This window comes from Aythya fuligula, chromosome Z, assembly GCF_009819795.1.
Source record: "Aythya fuligula isolate bAytFul2 chromosome Z, bAytFul2.pri, whole genome shotgun sequence".
In the NCBI taxonomy this organism is placed as follows: domain Eukaryota; kingdom Metazoa; phylum Chordata; class Aves; order Anseriformes; family Anatidae; genus Aythya; species Aythya fuligula.
Window position 1 is genome coordinate 21,760,782 of NC_045593.1, and position 22,881 is coordinate 21,783,662.

At 37.6% G+C, this 22,881-nt stretch overlaps 1 protein-coding gene across 5 annotated transcripts in view; it reads left to right on the forward strand.

The window, feature by feature from the left end:
* KIF2A (kinesin family member 2A) overlaps window positions 1-22,881 on the forward strand; it is a 53,218-nt gene that overhangs the window by 3,838 nt on the left and 26,499 nt on the right. For 2 of the 5 annotated variants that reach the window (XM_032205468.1, XM_032205471.1), the window contains exons 2-6: window positions 17,707-17,801; window positions 19,103-19,222; window positions 19,640-19,694; window positions 21,160-21,225; window positions 21,858-21,958. In XM_032205468.1, the coding sequence (XP_032061359.1) occupies window positions 17,707-17,801; window positions 19,103-19,222; window positions 19,640-19,694; window positions 21,160-21,225; window positions 21,858-21,958 (437 nt within the window). Of the gene's footprint in view, window positions 1-15,268; window positions 15,322-17,706; window positions 17,802-19,102; window positions 19,223-19,639; window positions 19,695-21,159; window positions 21,283-21,857; window positions 21,959-22,881 lie in introns of those variants that run through there. The other 3 variants (XM_032205467.1, XM_032205470.1, XM_032205469.1) reach the window with 2 other exon arrangements.

The window sequence follows — 22,881 nt, forward strand, 5'->3', positions numbered from 1 at the left end:
CCTGCTAGAGCTTCTCTCTCCTTATGCATGCCAAAACATCATGGTAACCATCAAATACAAAGGAGACTATATTTTTGTAACGATAAGGGCTATGATTTTTGTTTTATTTTGTTTTTTCAAAGCCCAACTTGCATGAAACTGATGTTTGTTAGTGTTGAGTGTCTACACCATCCTCTGTGTTTTGGGTGATCCCCTATGACGATCTTGACATTTATATGCAGCTCCCAATAGCAGTAATGATTTTATAGCAAGATAGAAGGTATAATGATGCTATAAAAATTCAGTTCAGGTTTGGGTAGTCACCCTATTTAACAAGCTCTTGAGGGTAGATTTAAATGGTAATGTGCTTTACTCTTTCCTTTGGTGACATATATCTGTTCTTTCCCTGTGACTAAGACTTTTTTGTTACCCTATTTAAATCATTTGACTCAATTACCTAATCCCTATGTAAGCCACACTTGACACAATGTGTCTTTGTCCTTCCCTAGTGGCCAGATCACAAACGGGACTTCAAGTCCGGCATTGTTGGTGGAGCTAATGTGTCCAGCATTTAGACTTACTTATCCAGTGCAGGTGCTCATCTTGTTGCATCCAATTTCTGGGGATTGTTCCTGCAGAAATGTTGACTAGGAAGACGTGTTAAGTTTGCTGTGTCCTTTTTAAAATCACTTTTTAAGCATTCTGTTCTTGATACTCAGTAAGTAGATTTTCAGATATTTATGTCGGCCTTCTATATTTTGCATAAATAGCTCTTGAATGACAAGAGTTGAAATGCTAATCTTCAGAGAGTCTTCTCATCTTTTTGTTCTGTGTTCAGTACAGAATCACATACTGGTAATAATGTCTTTTAGAGCTGTGTATAGCCATTGGATCATACAGCTTGTGTTACATGGTCGGTGTTTTTTTTCATTTTTCTTTTTTTTTTTTTCCCTCCATCTCATTGTGTTGTGGGGAAATACACCCTTCATTTCTTTTTGGTAGGTAAACTTATTGCTCTTTCTACCCACTCCTTTTATGTGGTTTGTTGCCGGCATCCAGTTTTACTCCTGTTTTCTTCTTATGGATTTACGAACTGAAGACTTTATCATGCTGCTTCTTGACAGCATGGCATCAAGCCTGGCTTCACCCCTTGTCGAGGTGGGAAAAGATGACGAATTGATGGAAAGAGGTCATGTCTGAGTGAAAAGCAGTGCCACTGAAAAGGTATCTCTATTTGCTCCAGAGCATGAATTAACCTTTTGAGTTCTTTGCATATATGTACTTACTCAAAGGCTGTAAAAGTTGAGAGAACAGTATGGAGTATTTATCAGATGAGCTCATTTCCTAGAGCACAAAATCCGTGGTATTTTGAACGGATCGACCTGTGGAATTGTGATTTTTTTTGTGCTTGGGAAATAAGTAACAGAACAGAGCGAATTCTCTTCGTTTCTGTATTCTCATTTAAGTTCTACCTTTTAAATCACTTACTGCTTACATCATAGAGTGTGATCTTTCTTTTTTGACTTTTCTCCCATCTTACTATTTATTGGTTTTTCTTGTCATCCTCACTATATTGAGATCAGGAAGAGAATATGTGATCAACCCATTGCAAATGCTAAAATGCAGTGTTAGCTATGAATGTACACAACAGAGGAAAAAAGAATGCAGTTGCATATGGTAAGTTAGCTCTTCAGAGTTAAGTTTAATTTCCAGTGTAATGTAAGACTGAGGTATGAAAGTCCACAGCAAGGACACCCAAGCCATCTGAAATTTGTACAGTAATGGGAATGTGCAGTAAACAAAATGAATGGGCAGTCAGGATGGGTTTGCAATTTAAAAATAAATAGTTTTTAAGAAGACATTTACTTTTAATAGTTAATTTCTTGTAATGTCTCTGTAGCATAGTTAGAGTAGTCTGGATGCATAAATGCTTTCAGTATGTATTTTCAGATCTAGGGTGAAAAGTTTTGATGGAGCTGTAATATGCTTTTGTTATTATCTCTTTTTTATTTCAAAAGCATGAACAAGCTTTCAGGTATATGACCGATTCTTTTTGCTGGCGTGAAAGCTTATCTTTGTTTTCCAGTTTTACCACTTGTCTCTTCTTAAGTATATGCTTTTTTGCATTTCTTGTTAGTATTTTGGAGGGAAAAATTATAGTAAGAAAAAAAAATGCCTGCTATTGTATATTCTAAACCTTTAGTTTTTATTGTGACTTCATATTTGGGATTTTATTTAAATTATTTTCAGTTCTGAACTGAACATAGAGACTAAAATGTATTTTTCTAGCAGTATTGTTTGGACTATTTTTTTTTCTGTTATTTTTGGTAGAGATTTTTATACTTAAGACTTTTAGACACTTAGCACAATTAAGTTAGTTTTAGTAATTTTGACTACTGGTGTGATTCCATATCTGTTTAAGATGGTTAAATCTGGGCTGCTTTTGTCTGCCCACTGCATCAGTGTTAATTTTCAGTTGAAAGTGTTGCAGGGAGGGAGGCTGGGAAACTAAAACTATGGTAATCCAGGTGTAGGTTGTCATAAACTGCTATGAGTTACATCCATGAGACTGTTCTTACTCTGTGTTCAAATGCATTCCATTTCGTTTTCTGTCCTTGTTACTTTCCTTAAAATATTCATGGTTGTTATACTCTTGTTTCAGTACTATTTTTTATTTTCATTCAAAGAATTAAAAAGCCAAGAGCTCTCTATAATATTCCCAATATAGAGATAGACAGATGGTTGACATGATTTTCCTACAACTTTGACCCCTGTAATGGACGCTTTGAATACTGTAGTATCTGTTTAGCTATGAAACAGTAATGACTGTGTCTGATATCCTGGAAATGCATTTTGTTCCTATCCCCAGAAGTATCATGATAAACAGGACAATTGTTGGCTTAGAAAATCCATAAATTGTTGCTTTGGTAGAAGTGGGTGAAGAACATTTATCTTGGTGAATAATTTTCTGAAGTAGAACCACTGTTGGAGGCAGAATGTGGGGCTAGATGTTCCTGTATTTTGCCACTGTTCTCTGTGCCTTGTTAATCTCTTGCGGAGGGAAAAAGCAGCCGTAGATAGGGAGGTTATTAGGACAATCGTATTGCCATTTCTCTGGTGAAGAGTGTTCTGTAGAGTTAATTTCGATGTCTTTGAATTTAGTTATTGCTGAATATTTAAAACTAGATTTTACATCTGTTAGACAAAAAGTGGTAACGCTTTGTGAAAAAATTGCATGAGAATTACCTTCCCTGGGAAAAGGAATTATATTTTCAGACTTATGCTTAGTTTTTATTTTTGAATGTCTGTGGTGACCTGAATCATTTACACAAATAGAGAATACCTAGAAGACTGTTGGTAACTCTACTATTACAGTCTAAATTCAGTTCTTCTTTTATGTTGCTAGGAACCCAAGATAATTTTAGAATTGCTTAGTGTAAACGAGTCAGTAGAGGTTCTTGGAAATAACTGTATAACTATGCTTTTAACGAGAACTTCAAATGGCCTTTTACAACAGGTGAGTATCAGCTAGATTTAGTAATTAAGCTACTTTGTAAGGTGTTTTTTCTTTTTTTTTTTCCTGGTTTTCTTTATTAGAGCAGGCTCTCGTTCAGCAACGGAGTCTGATCTTACATTTGACTCTTGAAAGCGAAGAATGAGGGATTTTGCTACCTAAAGGCTTGAATGTGACAATGGAACTTTTTGTTCTTTATTCAAATAGCACTGCTTTCAGTGTAGCTTATTGTTTTTACATAGTAGCAGTTCTGGCTGCGTGTGGCATAAGCAGCATTAAGGTTTCCCATACTCATAGAGGGAAAAATCTGCTTGTTCCTTGCCACTGCTGCATTATCTGCAACACTGATAATTCCAGGACTTTGTAAAATGCAATTGTGCAATATCAGGTAGAAATAAAATGAGTAAGGTAACTTGCTTATAACAATGAATCTTTGGCTTTGGTGGCATTGTTGACAACAGTGGGTGGTCATGCTTTCCCCCATAGAAGAATGCTATTTCGCGTTCAAGTTATCATTAATTCAATTGAAGCTTTGTAGTCAGGTGCAAGTTTGAGTTTACCATGGCTCTCATTTGACACTGAAAGCTCTACATAATCCCATGTATGAGTATTTTAAGCATATTTTTTTCCTGTTGGGCTAGTAAGTGAAGAATTGTCTTCAAATTGCCCACCAGATATGTATATAAGTGGAGGGGAGTAGAGAGAGAGATCTGTGTAAAGGTTTCTCCTTAGAAACAAAGTCCACAGTATATCTGTACTCTATTTATGACTCTAGAAAGAAGGCAGTAGAAGTGAATTCACTTTGAAAAGCACAAGCACGCTTAGATTTTGCAATTCTCCAATTTACTGATTAAATTCTGGGTTATATTTACATGTTTTGTTTGTAGTTTTGCTTTAGTATTTATGAATTGAACTTTCCAGTTTATCTTGACAGTTTAATAGAATAGAAACTCAAGTGGTGATCAGTGGGGTGAATATAAGTCACCATCTGAAAATTTTTAAGTTACATCGAGCTTTTATCAAACCACAGAGAAGAATTAAAATGTTATTCCAAGTTTACTTAATGGTTTGATCTTGAACTTCTGGAACCTTGTTAAGATAAGGCTAAAATACAGTCTTTAAACATGTATAAAATGAAAAATGCCTTTTAACCAAGATCAACATTTGACAACTCTGTAGTAAGTTATGATAAATATTCTTTCTGAATGTAGTACTGTAAAATAAGGGGAGAAAAAAATATTGACAGGTATGTCAGAAAAGGCAGATGGTACCAGTTGAAATCATCTGTATAAGGTGCTACTAGAAGACTTCTGTGTGATGCAAGAATCTATTGTTTCTGGGCAGCTACTGTTAGCTTCAGAGAAAGCAGAGAACATCCTGAGAAAGAGGTCTCTGCTATTTATTTAAGCAACAAACAAAATGAGGAAGGGGGAAGGGAGGGAGAACACTGGCCAAGTCATCTCAGTATTTTGGCAGAGGGTATCCACCACGCTATTTGAGTCCACCACAATCTTAAATCCTGTTGTAGTAAAGTGAAAAAAAATCTACAACCTCTAAACCACAGTGCTGTTTGAAAGAGAGACATGGTATGTAGGAGTAAAGGTAGATTCAGTCACAACTGTATTGAAATTAGTACTGAACACAGAGGACTTCTAAAAATAGAGGATCTGTAAAAATATACAATGAAAGATTCTGGACAGGTATTTTCATGAGCAATTTTAAAAGATTTTAAGGAAGCTGCCTGCAAAATTGTTTTAAAGGACTTAAAGGAACTGCTGAATAAATGTGCAAGAAGATGTCAGATTATGTTCTGTCTTCCAAAATTAAAAAAAAAATATAGACATAAGAAGATGTTGAACTATTCTTACAACTTGTTTACAAGTGTGAGAAACACTCCACAGCCAATAACTGAAGCTCAGGCGAGGATCTCAGTGAAGCAGTAATTTATTTGTGATTGCAATGGCGGGCTTGACTTGACTTGACACTGTGATTTTCACCTAATTGTCTTAAGAAGTCTGGTTGTCTGCATTTTACATGGTCGCCTACTAAGTTTTCTTATCACTGTAAGCGTATCTCAATACCACCTTCCTTTTCTCTAAACAACATAACTCTACAAAAACAACATTTCTATTCCCACACAAGTTGTCAAGTGGCAGAAAAGATGTGAATGTCATTACCATTAATTGAATGAAAACCTTCACTTACGCAGCCATAGTAAAAGAAAAATATGATACAGGACAGGAAATACTGTAATGTCATAAGCTAATGTCTTGTTCTCTTTTGAATGAAATTTACAACTCTAATTACTTAATTTTCCTCAAATCTGAGAATTTAAGGGAGCTCAAGTAGGCCAGTGGGAGTTGGAAAACCTTGTGTGCATACTGAAAATGGGTATTTTTTGTTGTTTCGGGGTGGACTTTTTCTACAGATTGGAATGGAGATTTCATTGTGATTGTGGAACAAAACGAATAGGATTGCTTTATGAAAAGCAAAGGAAAACTTGTTTTTCTTTCTATTCAAGACTTCTACTGAAATTGGAGAGAGTGGATTTTTTTTTAATTTTTATTTTTTTAAAGTTTGTGAAGTATTTCTGTCTTTTTGGGGTTCATTCATCACCTTAAAGTATGCGAACCACTGCCGTAACCTGCCCCAGTGGATCACACCGATAGCTCGTCTAGCCTACTGCAGTAGGAGAGGCAATTCAGGGAAAGCAGACCCGCCTTGCCACCTGTAGTCTGATTGATGCCTTTGTGTTTCCCCAGTATCCAGAATTACATTTGAGATGCTAGGAGTGCAACTCCGCATAGTCCTGCTAAATATCCATTTATAGACCTATGGTTTGTGAATTTATTGAATACCTTTCTGAAGCAGATTACCCTGTCTGCCTCATGAATCTCTTGTGAAAGCAAGATCTGGAAATTCACTGTTTGCTACATAGCCAAATGCATTATTACTTTTATCTGCCTGAAACTTGAAGAGTGTGCTCCTAGTTCTAGCCTTGCAGGATTTGTGTGAATAGCGATTTCTACTCATTTTGTCCTTTCTGACCATGAAGCTCAAACAAATCCACTTGTGGCCTTTTCCTTGTAGGCGAGCATTCTCAGGTGCATTGATCTTTGCTTGTTTCATTCTCTTCATCCTTTTAGTTGTCCTTCTCTAATTCCTCTACATCATTTTTGAGGTGTGATGGCAAGTGCAAACAGTAGATAAGATGTGGGTACAGCAAGGTTTTATTTAGTGTTTCACAGTGACACTTTGTTTTATTCTTTAGCTTCCTGATGACGGTCAATCTTTTATTGACTTTTTTTTTCTTTTTTTCTGCAGCTGCATTTTGAATCAATGATTTTACAGAACGGTGAATGATATCTTAAGGGATCTCTTATCTGAGTTGTAACTTCTAGCTGCAGTCTCAGCATTGTGTATCCATAAATTAGGTTATTTTTCTCTGAGTGCTTTTTCTTTCTTTTGTCTGTGTCAAAGCTCATCTGCCACCTTTTTGTGCACTCTCTTTTTTTCCTCATAATTATCATGGCATCTAACTACTCTAAAACCTGTTTTGCCAAAGGATGAGACCCCGAGCTTGGTGTACTTTGGCATGTAACTGAACATCAGGCTGGAAGATGACATGTAAGTTTCTGGCTAATGTTTTGAATAGCCTGTCACATTAAAACAAACAGACAAAACAAAACCAAGCCTACAACACATGGCTTCACTTTCCAGTCCCCTCCTTCGTTCTCACTTGTTTACATGTAATCTTCTTGGTGAGAGGATTAAAGTCTTTCACAGCTCTGAGTGTCCTGGTTGTGTATGTATTGAGAATTTATCTTGCACTTTATTTTAGTCTAGGATTTTGGTACCATGACCATTGTCATTGCACACATACTAGTTTACTTCCAGGCTCCCATTGGAAGGGAACCAGATGACCCACCTCCTGTCGGAAACCTGAACTTTCTTGGCTGGTTGCTGAGAAGAGACCTGAACTGCATCATTTTGCCTATCACTGCCTGGGCAGCCCTTCTGTAGGTATTTCAGTAGGTATTGCACTTGCATATTCTCTTGCACATCCCAGGACAGCCAGCATACGCTCATGTTCATGCTCTAAAGGCATCATAGTGGGAGGCTACAATGCAGTTTTCTGTTTCTGTATAGGTCAAAGTGAGTTAGCATAAAAAATTAAGGTCTGTTGCTTGGACCGCTGGGATATGCCTATACAAGCATTTCAGTTCAGATCCTGAACTAACTTTGAATATACATCTTCTGATCATCCCTTACGTCCTTGTACTATGATTTAGTTCACTTTGAAACTAGCCTTGGAGCGTGCTACATTCCTTTTGGATGCACCCTTTCTGGAACGCTCCTTCCAGTTAAACGTACACAGTGCTCTCCAACACATGGTGTTTGGTCTGTGGCACTACTTCCCCCAGTCCCTTTGGAACATACAGTGTGAATGTGGGATCCTCAGCACCACCTGCTTTGCTTTGCGGATCTGCTCCTGTTGCCATACACCGCTTGTTAATGTAGGCACAGCCGAGGGACCCGCGCAGAACACCAACTGCTGCAGGTGTGGGTAGTCTGTCTTGAAACACGCTGTCCTGGGGTGTCACGGACACAAGCCAGCCCATACTGATTCGCAGAATGGCTGAGGTTGGAAGGGGCCTCTGGAGGAGACAGGGACACCTAGAGCAGGTTGTCCAGGACCATGTCTAGCTAGATTTTGAAGATCTCCGAGGAGGGAGATTGCACAGCCTCTCTAAAAAAGAATTTTGGGTGATGGAGGAATCAGCCATTACATTAACATCAGTTTCAGGAGTCGTTTTAGCTCACCTTGCTTGATTTGGAACTAAAACGGGGGGTAAATACAAATTTAACCGAATCAGTCTTGTAACTTGGAGTGCCTCAACAGAAAGTAGTAGCAAGCAATGGAGGACAGATGCTGATAGGCTTCTGGTCTCTTGTGTCCCAGACAAGTGTCCTAGAAGTGACCGGGATGGATGCAGAGGCTTTGCATAGCGTTGCTAGTATTGAAGGTTGTTACATTATTGAAGGTAATCCATACGCTTCTCTGAATTTCAGTAAAATGCTTTTGTAAAGCAAGATAAACGATTCAGGTTTAATACAAGAATTGTCATATGTTTAAGAAAGGTGGTGGTGGCGTACCTACTAATTTCTGCTAACTCTTTCTGTGGTCTGTGTTGGGACTGGCTGGCTGTTAGTGGTTCCTGGCCTTAACACAAAGAGTAACATTGTTCTTGGGAAACTTAATTGCTATGCTAGAGTGGGAGTATCAACTCTGTGGAGATTTATATCATGCAGAACGAGTATGAGCTATGGAATAAACTGGGGTAAAACATAATAACACAAAATAAAAATGCTTTTGCTACAAATTGGGAGTTCATAAACTGTAAATGACAGGAGAAAAATCTTGGTATTCTAGTTAATCACCAAACAATTGTGGACCACCAGTGTGAATTGGCAAGGGGAAAAGTGAGTGCAATTTCATTATTACTGTAATTTGGCAGTGAGTGTTGCAGTCTGAGTTGTATGTTGAATATCACACTTCATCCTGGTTGGCAGCGTTGAAGAAGGGCTGAGTGTTTGGGCTGAGACAGATACAGATAGGTTCACCATTCCTGTACAGGTGTCCTTGTACAAGCTATAAAAGAAAGTACAGAGTACTAAGTGGCTGTGAACACGTGTAATCTAGAAAATGTTTGTATATGTTGACAGTGAGGTGCTAGTGCCACTTGCCACCAGGATGAACAGCAGAGGTGCTCAGCCTAGTAACATGAAGGGGAAATAAATTCAGCTTATTAAAGCATTTTATTTTTTTTGTGTTGTTGTTGTTTTTTTTATTTATTTTATTTTATTTTTTATTTAATAGGACTTACAGTAGTATGCTTTAGATGATTGGACAGATGCTTCCTTCCAAATGTCTTTCTCTGTGGTTGTTGCATGTGGAGGATTTGGTGTCTTTTAAAAATGATAGGATGACTGGCGTGGTGCAGCTGAGGTAACTGGCTGATAAATATCTAGATATCAGTGCATCTGTTACCCATTGTGATATGATACTTCCTGCACTGAGCTGCTTGATGAACAAGTCTTCTATCTCATTCTGACGCTGACACCTATGGAAGCAATACAGAGCTGTAGCTTCTGAATGCTGCAGTGGTGAGTTCTTCCTCATTCTTTTTGTGAAGCCAGAGGGGTGACTGCCATTGATTTCATGGGCAGTTGTAGCTTCTGAAAGCGAATAAAGTCAAGGCTGCTACCAGAGGAGCTAGGTAATGTGAAGTGATGTGCATTGAATACAGTTACAAGAGTGTTAGCTCCACATCCCCAAAGAAACTGGATTGGTGAAGAGAAGTGAAAAGCAGTGTTCCTCTAACTGGGGAAGCCACAAGAAGCTTGCTTTGAATGTAAGGGGAAATATTACACAATGGCTTGGAAAATGAAAGGTCAGCAGCAAAAAAAATAAAATTAAATTAAATTAAAAGGCAATTAATGTAGTTTAAAAAGACTAGAGATTTAACAAGTTTTAGAGAAACACAAAACTGAGACAGCAGCAGGGGGATGCAGCTCTAGAAAATGTCTTTAGAGGAGGTGCACCCATTTAGGCAGTTCACAAATTCAGCTAGACTAAGCAAGTAAAGTTACAATATAGTGGTTGGGGTGGAAGGGGTCACTGATGTTAAATGCAAGGGGGACCAAAAAGTTGCTCATGTCCTGTTTGCTGTTTGAGAGACGTGAAATACGCTCTTTGTATTTTGAAGCTAAGTGCTACACACACTTCACTGGCATGTGAGCTTTGGTTGTTTTTGTTTTCCTCTTTCCCTCATTTGTTAGTGGATTGTCAGTAAGATTTGTGAACTTTGTTTTTCTAAAAAAAAAAAAAAAAAGAAACTTTGTTTTTCTTTTTCTAAAGCATTGTGTTTGATTTGATTTTTTTTTTTCTTTCCATACAAATCAGATACATATCTTGGATGGGGATTTTCTTCTGAGTTCTGTAGCTTTCTGGGTGGGGCTGAGAGCAGACTAGGTTGGATTTTAATTCAAAACTGGAATATACAGACAGATACAGGAAACATGGTTTGGTTTATGTTAGTTTTTGTTCTCAAAATCCTGTTATGTTGTAGAGGCTTACAGAGGTCAAAACGTGCAGTTATGACAAGCTTGTTTTTTGAAGGACTCAGGTATTGTGATAAAAAAATAAAACAAATTGGTAGCTAGGGATCATTCACCAAAAATAATATTGAAATATATTTGTAATGAAAAATTATGTGGCTTCTTTTAGTGCTTAAAGTCTTGCTTTAGAGACAAGGTAGATACTGCATACGATAGTGACAGTGTGCTAACATAACTGAAGTAACAACCAAGATAACAAGGAAGTGTAGCATGGCAAAAAATAAAGCATTTGTATGATGAAATTAAACAAAACTAAAACATAGGTCGTGATAGAAACAAAGAGAATAAAAGTAGATTGTGATAGCTGAAAAGGCTCAGACATTTCATTATACCAGGGCTGCTTGTATGTGGATAAATGAGACTTTGAAACAAAATAAAATCAAGCATGCTTAGTGATGTGGAGAAAGAAACATCTGTCAATTACTGCCGGTTTTTCCCTGGGGAATTAACAGAAGAACTGTCCATCCAGTGCAGGGAGAGAAGTTGTAAGCGCTGATGAAGTGAATGGGAACATAGTCACAGTTAACATCGCTGTGGACATCTACACTGGGATTGTCTTCTTCCTTGGGATTTTTCCTTGGATGTTTGCTATAGATGTTGTTTGGTGGATAAAGCATTAGTTTTTTTTTTTGCTCTTGGAGCTCTGTAAGAGCAGCAAGATTCTTCCATCAAAACCCTGTGTATTGCAGCCCATAGCATGGGTAAAATGTTTCGGACCACTTTCATTCTGGTATGCACTGCTTCCTGATTCACAACTTCATGTCTAAACGTACATAAACATTTTTTTTAATATAAAACTTATCATTTGTATTCTTTCCAAAAGAATATCAATTGGCAGAGGGTGAAGGTGAAATATGTCTCTGTTCTATGCCTATGTCCAGGTGTCTGTAGGTGAGGTAACATTATGTGTTGAATCTCCATGTGTGAGGTTTTAACTATTAGGTCTCGAAGGTTTCTAAGACTTCACAAAACCTTTGCATAAGAAGTACAAACGCAATGTCATTTTAGGCCATTTTAGTACACCCTAATTATTTGGAAGGGTGGGGAAGGCTGTGGTCTTTCACCAGCCTTATTTCTTGAGTCACTTGAGAGAATGGAGTGGTTTGGGTCACATGTCAGCCAACGCTTTAGCCAAGGCTGTAATTCCAGAAACACAAACTCATATTTACATCTGGTAACTTAAATTTCTGAAAAGTAACAGAAATATGAAAAGGCTATGGATTTAGTATTGAAATCGGTCACTACTTCAGAGTTGCAGGATTTTCAAGTTTTGCAGGTAGAAAACATTGATTTTTCTCATAGGTAAAGATGTAAGTACCTCTTGGGATTTTCTACCAGCTGGCACTGCTAACTAGGGTGAGGATAGATTAACATGTTTGGTTTACCCTGCTTATTTGCTTTTGCTGCTTCTTCCTAAATGTTTTTTCTGCATCAGTAGTTCTTACATTACAGGCGTTTTATCTGCTTTTTCTGCAGAAATTTGTGCTCATTTGCTTTATTTCTTCTGTTTTTAAAATTTTCATAAGATGACTAGGAGTTGTAAGAGTTGATGTTGTTCGCTTGTATTAATAAAGGGGAGCATATTATAACATAAGTGTATTTCAGGTGGCTTCACGTACATTTGCATTGTCTTTTACTTGCAGCATTGTTTTCTGCATGCTCTAGTTTGTAGAAGATAAACTCTGCACTATCTGACAGAATTCATTCACAGAAATAATGCCACGTTCAAATAACTCTTTAATCAGCTTTTAGTTCTAAAGCAATGTAACTACTTCACATAAAAACAAAAACAACAACAAAAAATGTTTTTCCTGTGATGTAAATTCTAATAATGTAAGGAGAGGAACTGTAAATGTGAAGAGTCAGTGCATCACCTTTATGGCTGGACTTCCTTCTTTTGTTTTTGAAATGTGTGTGAAGATAGTCATTTTGTAATCACTTGCTCTTTTTAGTTTCATGCACATCCGTGTTTACGTGAACACGTTTACATTTCAGATTTTCATATAAGCTCCAGAAAACACACCAGAAATGAAGGATGTTGCCTTCAGCCACTGCAGATTGATTTGGCTCTTATGCTTTTAGCATTTGCAGCTTGGTCTTGCTTTATATGCTAGACGAGGTTTATGCCAGCCTAATTGGTTGCTGGCATTCCTGAGTTTCACAGCTGCTGTATTCAGCTGTGTACTAGAAAAATATAATGGAATACTGTTTGCGAGAGCAAGAGGCAATTGTAAAGATGTAAATGTGCTTTCTGGCAGTTCAACAACATGTAAACTTTTAATAACATATTAAGAATTTTGAGGAACAAATTGCATGGGTACGTTGCCAGTTTAAACATAGTATGTATGTTTTCTATTTAAGCTGAGAATATTTGGAGGTTGGACATAACGTTTGTTAATGTTTTTTTATTTTATTTTTTTTTTTTTAATTCAATCCTGACTTTCTTGGCCAGGGAGCAGATGAAGTCTGGCATAGAGATGGAAGACTTATTGTGATTCTTTTGTTATGGCATGCTGGCTTACTGTGTTTGTGAGAGGATTCAGTATTTTCTATTCATTCACCAGCCTGCTTTGATCTCCTTTCACTTGTTATGACAAAGTTTAAACCTTTTTTTAATTATTATTTATTCTGTGGCAAAAACAGTAGAACAAAGGAACAGGTAGTATGACTTAGGATGGCTTGGTGACTCATATAGTGTCATGAGTTTCAGATGTGAACAGCGGTTTTCTTCAAAATTTATAGAATTTGGTGACATGTTAACAGTTATTATAACGTTCTATAGATTATTTTTCTCTGAAGTTACATTTTTAATATATAAGTTTTCCTTTGATTCCACATTGACAGCCGGGCCAGGCCTTAAGACTGTAGCAGAAAATTTTATCACCGTACGCTTGATGAGTCTGCCAGTTCCTGTAGTGCCGAAGAGGTTTTTTTGTGTCCTTGCAGTCCCAGCATGTTGTTTGTAGCAATGGATGAAGTGGCACCGCTACAGGAAAAAAAGTGGGCTGTATTCCTAGTTTGCTAACAAATCAGAGAACTAATTAAAACAGTTCCACAATGGAGGAACTTTTTCTTGCACAAAATTAAGTCACTGTAGGTTATTAGCAGCGGAAGAAGTAATGGAGAGGTGTACTGAGCACCACACACAAAGAAAATTTGCACAAAAATGTTTATCCAAAGAAGTGAAGTGCAGGAATGCCCTGCTGAGTGAGCCAGCTTCATAATCACCAGCAGAATTAGGGCATAGTCCCAAGGGCAGGACATGCTTGTGCAACATTGTTTGGGTGCAGAGGAAAAGAGGAAGGTCTGCACGTGGTGAGAAGGGTATGGCTGTGTTTTCTACCCCTGCATCTCCTTCATTTTTCCAAATCCAGGTTGATGCCCACGGAGAAAGATGACAACTATGCTCTTCATGCATGTCGGGTGTGAGTGAGCGCAGTGGTAACATTAGCAGTGTTCGTCACCTTTTTCTTGCCCTCTGTGAGCAGCTCAGCATCAACACTGTTGCTGTGGGTACCAAAAGTGAGGATCCAGACCTCGCCTTCAGTGGTGTGTGGGAGCAATGGAAAATGCAAGAGAGTGCTGCTGAAGAAGCACTAATGGCAGCATATACAGAGGAAAAAATACGGCTCAGAGAAATAAAAACTAGCAAATGCTAGAGGAAAGGAACTAAAGAAAGGGGAAAGTTTTTTGTTTGTTTGTGTTTAAATAAGTAAAATACTACTCAACTTTTTTTAGTAGATAATTGAATCTTATGATTATGCTTGGAGCAAGGACGAGTGCAGAGTTTAGAAATGGTTTTGTAATGTAATGTCCATTGTGAGGTAAGTGCTGCAGATGTGAAAGCACCACTGCCTGGGGCGCCAGCTGCTACACGAGTCCCTGCATTTGCTTTGATTTTGGCTGAGTTTTAGTTAGTTTGCCCCTCTGAATGCTACATTAGACTGCAAAGATTTGCTGGTACCTTCCTGGACACTTGTTCCCTGCCTTTTGTCTTAGATTTAACTCGGTGTGAAAGATTAGGCAGCCTGTACGGTAAAAGAATTGCTAAAAATACCCATCTATTACTTGTGCTGTTAGGTGAGAAAAATTGGATACGAGTTAAGCTTTATCTTCCTTTCTCTCTCTCAGCAGGCCCTAAGAGGCTTGGAGTATATAAAAACATTAACTTTGGAAAACTACCAAATTGTGACTGAAGTGGTTAAAAGAGAAGTTTGAAACAATGGGTGGAGGAGAAACTGGGTGGATTCTCTGAGTTGTAGGAAAGGAGAAACAAATCACAGAATCATAGAATCATCACAGTTGGAAAAGACCTTGAAAATCATCAAATCCAATGATCAACTTGTCCTATTGAGTCCCGCTGCTAAAGCACACCCCTTACTGCCTTGTCTACATGTCTCTGAAATAAAGTAAGGCTCACCCGAAAGGCAGGCCCTTTCGGGTGGGTGGGCATAGCTGGATGGGGAAGGAAGCAGAGGGCTCAGTGGGCCCACTTGTCTCCGTGCCCAGGTGTCTCAGAGAGCTCCATGGAGTGCCGTTGTGATAACTGAAAGGGTTCCATTTGTGCTTGGATGGCTGACGCCTGCATCACTAAAAGAGCCACAGCGGCCAGTGCTCCAGCTCAGCTGAAGCCCAGGTGGAAGGAGGTACGTGGCTGTCGGGGAAAGTATTAGCTCGTGGGGAGAGGTTGATGAAATGTCTGACTTTATATGAAATGATTGTGATCAACACTGGTACCTGCTTTCAGAAGTCAGAGGTAGTTTTGTTGGTGTGTTGGAACATAAAATAACGAAAAAGCCACAGAATGGTTGAGGTTGGAAGGGTCCTCTGGAGGTCTTGTTGTCCCACTCTCCTGCTCAAGCAGGCTGACCCAGAACAGGTGTCCCAGGACCGTACTGAGATGGCTTTGGAGTATCTGCAAACACGGAGACTGTGCAGCTGCTTGGCAGTGCGGTTCTGCTTGTCGTTCCAGGGGGTGGTTCTTGTGGAGAGCTGCTGAGGGATGAGCCTGGCTATGGGAAGGAGAGGAACTTCCTCTGGGCCAGTGCTGCTGCTGGGCCAGATGAAATTTGGGTATGGAGGCAGCGGGGGGGAGCCTGCAAGGCCAGGGCTCTCCTGGCAGAAGGAGCAGCAGGCCTTGAGGACCCTCGGCCTGCCTGTTGGTGGATGGGTTTGGAGGCTGCCGCCCTGGTGCTTGTCAGGCCCCTGCTGTTCAGTGGCCACTCCTGTCAGGGAGCTGGATGCGCAGAGTCCAACCTAACACTGCCAAGTCGACTACAAAGCCATGTCCCTAAGTGCCACATCCTACATATCTCAAGTGCTTCCAGGGATGGTGACTCCCTGGGCGATGCCACTGTTCTCCAAACCTGTACAACTGCAAGGGGTTGTTGTGCCCCTAGTGTTGTACCCAGCATTTGGGCCTGTTGAATGCCATACAGCTTTACACGGCCCATCGATCTGGCCTATCGAGATCCCTCTGCAGGTCCTTCCTAGCCTCAACCAGATCAACAGTCCTGCCCAAGCTGGTGTCATGGGCAAACTCAGTGAGGGTGCACTTGACCCTCTTATCAAGAAGGCTGATCAACAGTATTGTCCCCAGTCCTGACCCCAGAGGAACACAACTTATGTCTGGTCACCAATCAGATTTAACTCCATTCACAACAACTTTTTGTGGCCGGCGTTCTAGACACTTTTTACCCAGTAAACAGCACATCTGTTCATCGGACATCAATAGTCAGTGTCTCTAAAAGATGCAACGTGGAGGAGACCTATGAAATGACATACAGAGAAGGATCAAGGCATTTTCATAGTTAAACTGTTGACCAATGGAATCAATTTATGCATGAACTGTCTGTTCCAGTATGGTCAGGTTATGTTTTGGGAGCAGTACGTGGTTCTTGGTTATGTGGAGGTTGGCTCGTGGATGGATACAAACATGAGGTCAATTAAAACAGTATTCTGGTGTGACAGGCAGGCAGGATGGTGGAAGAGGAGTTGCATATGAGTTGGTTCTGTGGGAGAAGGTTTCTGCCGTGTATATATATACTTGGGGAGTAACTTTTTGTATGATAAGGTTCTTACTGTATCATCTATGTTTGCCGCTCATACACAACAGAGTTAGGGATTGCTTGTTTGTGCTATGGCTCATTAAAGAGTATCTGAAGAGCAATTACATTGGACTTGTATTGCTTAGAAAGCTGAGTTCTTGGTGTACTTAGGGCAAAGCATGGGTGTGAAATCAATGTGACACATGGATCTTGATCCTTTTGTGTCAGTGCATGGCTGCTCTGCTCTTCCAACCACTCCTTGCTACCATACATAGGAAATATGATAAAGTGTGATAGGGGATATAAAGAAAAGTGCAATATATTATTTAAAAGGAAAATCTGTATTCCTACTAGAAGTTTACTGGTTTTATTTGTCTTTATAGGGGCTTATTGGCTTGAGATCTTTCACGTGAAAAATCATAGCATGGCACTGTAGCAGTTGTTTATAAAATGAGGATTTGTATTGTTCTTACAGACAGCTTAATTTTAGCTGAAATACAAACTGATTGAATGTCCATAAGGAATGGATATCAGAATACTATGTCAGGGTGCTTTACTTCAGTCTTGGGACACTTAATGTTGTATCAGCCTAGAAAGAATACAAAAAAGCCTGTGTGGAGCATACCACATATACCACAGTAAACTTTCCCACCCATGGGGTGGGAAACATTTCCATTATATTGAAATGTTACTGAAACTTTTTACAGGAAAAAGATTTTAAGTGGTGTGGCCTTCACATGGTATTTTGCTTACTTACCACTGTTTTATATTTCTTGAATTTTTTCACTGGGTCCCAGTAGAACCTCTGCTAGTGGTTCACATCTAAGCCAGTTTATAGAACGTGGCCAAGAACCTTCTTTTATTTATTTTCCTTTCTTTTTTAACCATCTTCTTCCTGCCGTCCTCTGCACACATGTATTCAAATAGCTTCTGAGATTTTTTTTTTCACCTGTTAATAAATGATTGTTTGTGTTTCCTTTCCAGGACGAATTCATCAAGCTATGGTGACATCCCTAAATGAAGATAATGAAAGTGTAACTGTTGAATGGATTGAAAATGGAGACACTAAAGGCAAAGAGGTAAACTTAACTATTTTAGAACCTTTCTCTTTTTAAATAATGTATAGACTACATGAGTGTTACTTAGAAATTTGCACTGTATAAATGAAAAGAAGATATAAATATTAATTTACTTAATGATTCTTTGGTTACAGACTGTTTCGAATGGGAGCTGTTGTGAAAATCTTGTTATCTGTTGTGTCAGATTTCGCTTCCTGAGCTCTGTGTCATAGCTTTTAAATAGTGCTTTTCATCTGTTGATTTTGAACCGGATTACAAAGGCTGAGCTTTCTATCCCCTCTTTACAAGTAGAAAAATCAAATTTTTGAGAGGGAGAAAGACTTGCAACTCAGGCAGGAAACCGGTGGGAGAGCTAGATTAGAAATTCTTTTGTGCCTGTCTTAATGAGGAATTGGACTCTAGTTTGTTTATTTACCTTTTTTTTTTTGGCATTAATTTTCTAGGCTTGCTTGCTTTAACTATCTTTCTGTGTGTCTCAGTTATGTTTTGCTATCCCTTTTTACTCAGATTTTTGGACCAAGCTAGCCTATTCAAGCTGAGATTTTGAGAAACATCTCAGCATTACACCTAACGAGTTATATTAAAACATAGGAAAAAGAAAAAAAAATATGAACATGTCCTGGTGATCTCATCCATGGAGCTCAACCCTCTAGACATAAAGAATCCATACACTAATGATATCTTTGAAAGGTCCAGCCAAGGGAGGTGGCAGTTTAGAAACCAAACTATTTAAGATCTTTAAGAAGCCAAGTTTCAATAGATCTGAACCTTCCTAGTTTTTAGATCTCATCGCCTCCTCAGATAATGGCATTTTGAAAGAGAACTTAGAAGAAAAAAACAGGGTAATATATTTAATATAGATTCAATTTTGTTTTTACTTTTTTGCTCACTGTAATTTGTCTGTTCCTTTTGCACTGTCTGGTAAATTTCAGATAACTGAGATCTCCTTTTTATGTTATGGAATGTCTTTCATTATCTGCAGTAATTTTTTTATTTTTATTTTTTTTGCATTAATACTAGCTATTTCTGTTTTGATTTAATCACTCTACAGAATTACCAATATCTGTTGGTCATTTGTAATTCATCTATTTTCTGAAGGGTGTGTGTTTCAAGTAAGACAATAACAAATGCTTAAGATGTTTTAGTGAACACAGAATGAGATAGCTCAGGTTACAGAATTAAATAGTTGTCTGGTAAAAACAATAAATTTATTTATTGTTTATTCTCAAGTGTAACAACAGAAATTGAGAGGTTGAATTTGTTCTTAGACTCACAAATTTGCTTTATATTCTTTTAAACAGATTGACTTGGAGAGCATATTTTCACTTAATCCAGATCTTGCACCTGATGAAGATATTGAACCTAGCCCAGAGACACCACCACCACCTACTCCATCAGCCAAAGTAAACAAAATTGTGAAGGTTGGTAACACCTGTGCAGTATGTTCATAATAAACTTACAGAACTTCTATACATATTGTCATGCTTGAATTTTTAATTCTTACTTTTGTCTGTGGAACTACTTGTTGAATACGTTTCTTTTATTCCTGTGGTGAATGGGGGGGTTTCTGAAAATTTTCTAAGAAAAGGTTTGGCAGGGAGGTAGATGACTAGACTAATGTTTATATAGCTAGGTATAGCTCAAGTAAAAACATAGAAAAGGAGGTAGTTTTGAATCAGTACGTATAGTTCAAGTAGTCTTCGCCCTAGGCTCTTCGGGGTGGGATTTTGTAATTACCACCTCTCTGTGTTACTGATGTTATGTCAGAGGAAGTGGTGAGGCTGTAATTTATGTTTTCAATAGACAGGTGATCAAATAACAGATTTCTTTCTTCGTAGAGTCGACGAACTGTGGCACCTATTAAGAATGATACTCCTACCAGAGATAATAGAGGTAATTGTTACATCTGACCATTTCAAGGAAGGAAAAAATATGGAAACATTTTGACTTCCTGCTCATCTAAAATTCTTTAATATTTCGGCTTTTCTAATTCAGTATGTATACATGTGACATGTAGAAGACATGGCACATCATTCCTAGAATTACTTGTATGTGTATTTAGGAATGGGTATGTATGAATAATATTTATGTGCAAGTTTAAGCAGTATAACATCAGGAAAGTTAAGCTGAATGAACTGAAGGTGCAACAATTTGAAGTTAATTAATTATGCTATTATAAATCATTATAAATTATGTGTGGACTTTTACAAATTAAAACATCCTCAATTTACTTCAGCCTAATGGAGTGTTTCGATATATTATATGTATTGCACATAAAATTCTTACACTTTCAATTTTTTGGCTTAGTTTTCTAACAGTCTGTGTGTAAACATTAATTCTAAGAATTCTAAGAACACTTTAAACCTACAAGTTATTTCTTTACAGTTAATAGTGAAAAATCTATAAAAACCATAAAAATGACACTGAATAGTAGGTGAAATGAAGTAAGTATTAGATGACTGCAGATGTAATGCATCTGTAATATGGAAAGGAATAGTTACTGCTTGTTGTTTTAACTTTCTAACCTGTGTTGAACATAACTAACTTTGGAATGTCATCTCTATGTTATTAATCAAAGCTGTTACCTTCACTTTCATGCTTTTCTGGCAGAGCTTATTAGTAGAACTTGCAAGAAACTGGCCAGCTGAAGCAGAGGTGCTTGAAGCAACTCTTTGAATAACAACTTATGATATTCAGCTCTGCCAGAGAGGCTTGCATGCTTACTACATTCACTGGGAACAGATATCTGCATCTTTAGAAATTGGCATCTCTATCACATATGGAATAAGTGCATAAATGTAGGCAGACATGTTGATTGCATCCATATCACTTTCAATGTGGTCTCAAAAAGGTTTGTTTCTTCCACTTGTAGTTTGAGCTGCACTTGGCTGCATTTCATTTGTTTCCCTCTAGTCCTCCCAGATATTGTTTGATGGGGTGGAACTATTTTTTAATTTGTAGAGAATGTGAAACAGCAGGGCCATTTTCTTGCTTGGTTTTTGGTATAATCACAATATAAATAAAATTACAGCATTGAAGGACTGTGTATCTACAAATACATTCTTCATTCTGTGTACATAATAAGCTATACTAATTGTGTAGTAGAGTATTTAAAAGTATGCACAGGCAGCATTAGTACTTCATAATTATCTTGCGTTGATATATAACATTAGGATAAAAAAGGCTGCATACCAAATGTCTTTAATAATAGATTTTCCATACATATGACTATCCTCTGCACTCACTAAATTCGTCTCAAAAGAGGCCTTGTTTTATCTTGTCATACTAAAACATTTCAGAAGTTGGTAGAAATGTTATTCTTTCACATCTAGATCAACTTTGTGCTTTTCTTCTGCAGTGGTTGGTTCTGCACGTGCACGGCCCACTCAGCTTCCTGAGCAGTCTTCCTCCTCGCAACAGAACGGTAGTGTTTCAGATATATCTCCAGTTCAAGCTGCAAAAAAGGAATTTGGACCCCCTTGTATGTAAACAGTGTATCAAGGATTCTTTCATTCTGGGCATTACATGTACATTCTCTTGGATTATGTTGTTGTCCATAAATGACAAGGGATCTATATATGCAGTTGTCTGTAGGCTTCCTTACAAAGTTTCTTCAGAGCCCTGTGGCTAAACAAATGTTCATTTTTGTCATAGTTGTGCTAGTGCTTGGAATTTGATTTTTCTTTATCTATTTTTCAATCATGAATGTGTGATTTTTTATTTTTTTTTTAATGTGCCTGGACTTGCTTTTAATATGAACCAAGAGATCACATGTACCTGTCCAAATGTATCTATCCAAATGTTTTTTGAGGGTCATTGTCCTTGTATTTTTGGTTGTGTAGTTATTGTCCCATTCCCATATTTTTAATTTATTTATTCAATGAATTTTAGAAATTAAATTTTTATACTTATTTTGTAGTAACCCTGATTTCCTTGAAAAGACAGTTGATATAAATAAATGCATTCTAAATATTGATTAATTAATATAATTGTAGTGTAAATACTAAATCCATGCAACACACTGAAAATATTTTAAATTATATCGTTTTCTCTAAGCACGTAGAAAATCTAATTGTGTAAAAGAGGTTGAAAAATTGCAAGAGAAACGTGAAAAAAGAAGGTTACAACAACAGGAACTTAGAGAAAAAAGAGCGCAGGTTAGTATTTTTAGTTTAGATGGTGCTTTTTTTCATTTTTCAGTAATTTTTATGAACTGTAATAGTCTTGAAATTAAAATGTTTTCATCCTGCATAAAAGTTTGATAAGTCATTTTGTTGCATAGCTGCATTGGTCTCATAGCTATATATACAGTTTTCCCCCTCTTTTTCTTCCTACACAAACAATTGCTTACAATTACTTATCTTTCCATATGTTATTTCAAAATCAAGTGCTGATGATAGCTGTTTTTTAGGGAAAATATGTTGATAAAAATAATCAAGGCTTTGGCTTTTAGATAAGGCTTTTATTCTATGGAAGATATTTCAATATTATGGTAAATTGTTCCTTATGATCTTTGATGCTTTGTAGGAGATGTGTTTAAGGCTCAGATTTGAACAGTGTTTGTTTATTTATTTTTCTTTAAACCTGTCTAGGGATTTATAGTTTAGCTTTGTATTGTGCAGGCAGGTTGGCAGTGAGCTGTTAGAAATTTGTGTGAAAGTTGCTAATCCTGTGAGAAAAATCTCTAAATATTAAATGACTTTCTGTCACAGTAGTGTAAAAGCTTTAGCAAAACTAGTAGTGTAATCTTGTTGGCAGGCTTATGCTTATGGGTTAATCTCTCTAAAGAGATGCTACCAATCTGCTACTGGCATGAGAAGTACCACCACTTAGTAAATAATTCAGACAGTTTAAATTTACTTCATGCTTTAATGATGTTTCTAAGCTGACCTAGAATGACCTATATTGAATTCACATTCTCTAATTTTCATCCACTTAAACAAATGAAAAATACTGCTATGTCTTTATGTGTGAGGAACAATTAATTTTTGGTTTATATCATAAAACTCTTTGACATGGTGCTACACCTAAAATATTCATTTTATCTCACTTTTGTGAATACTGCCTTTGCACCTAAGTC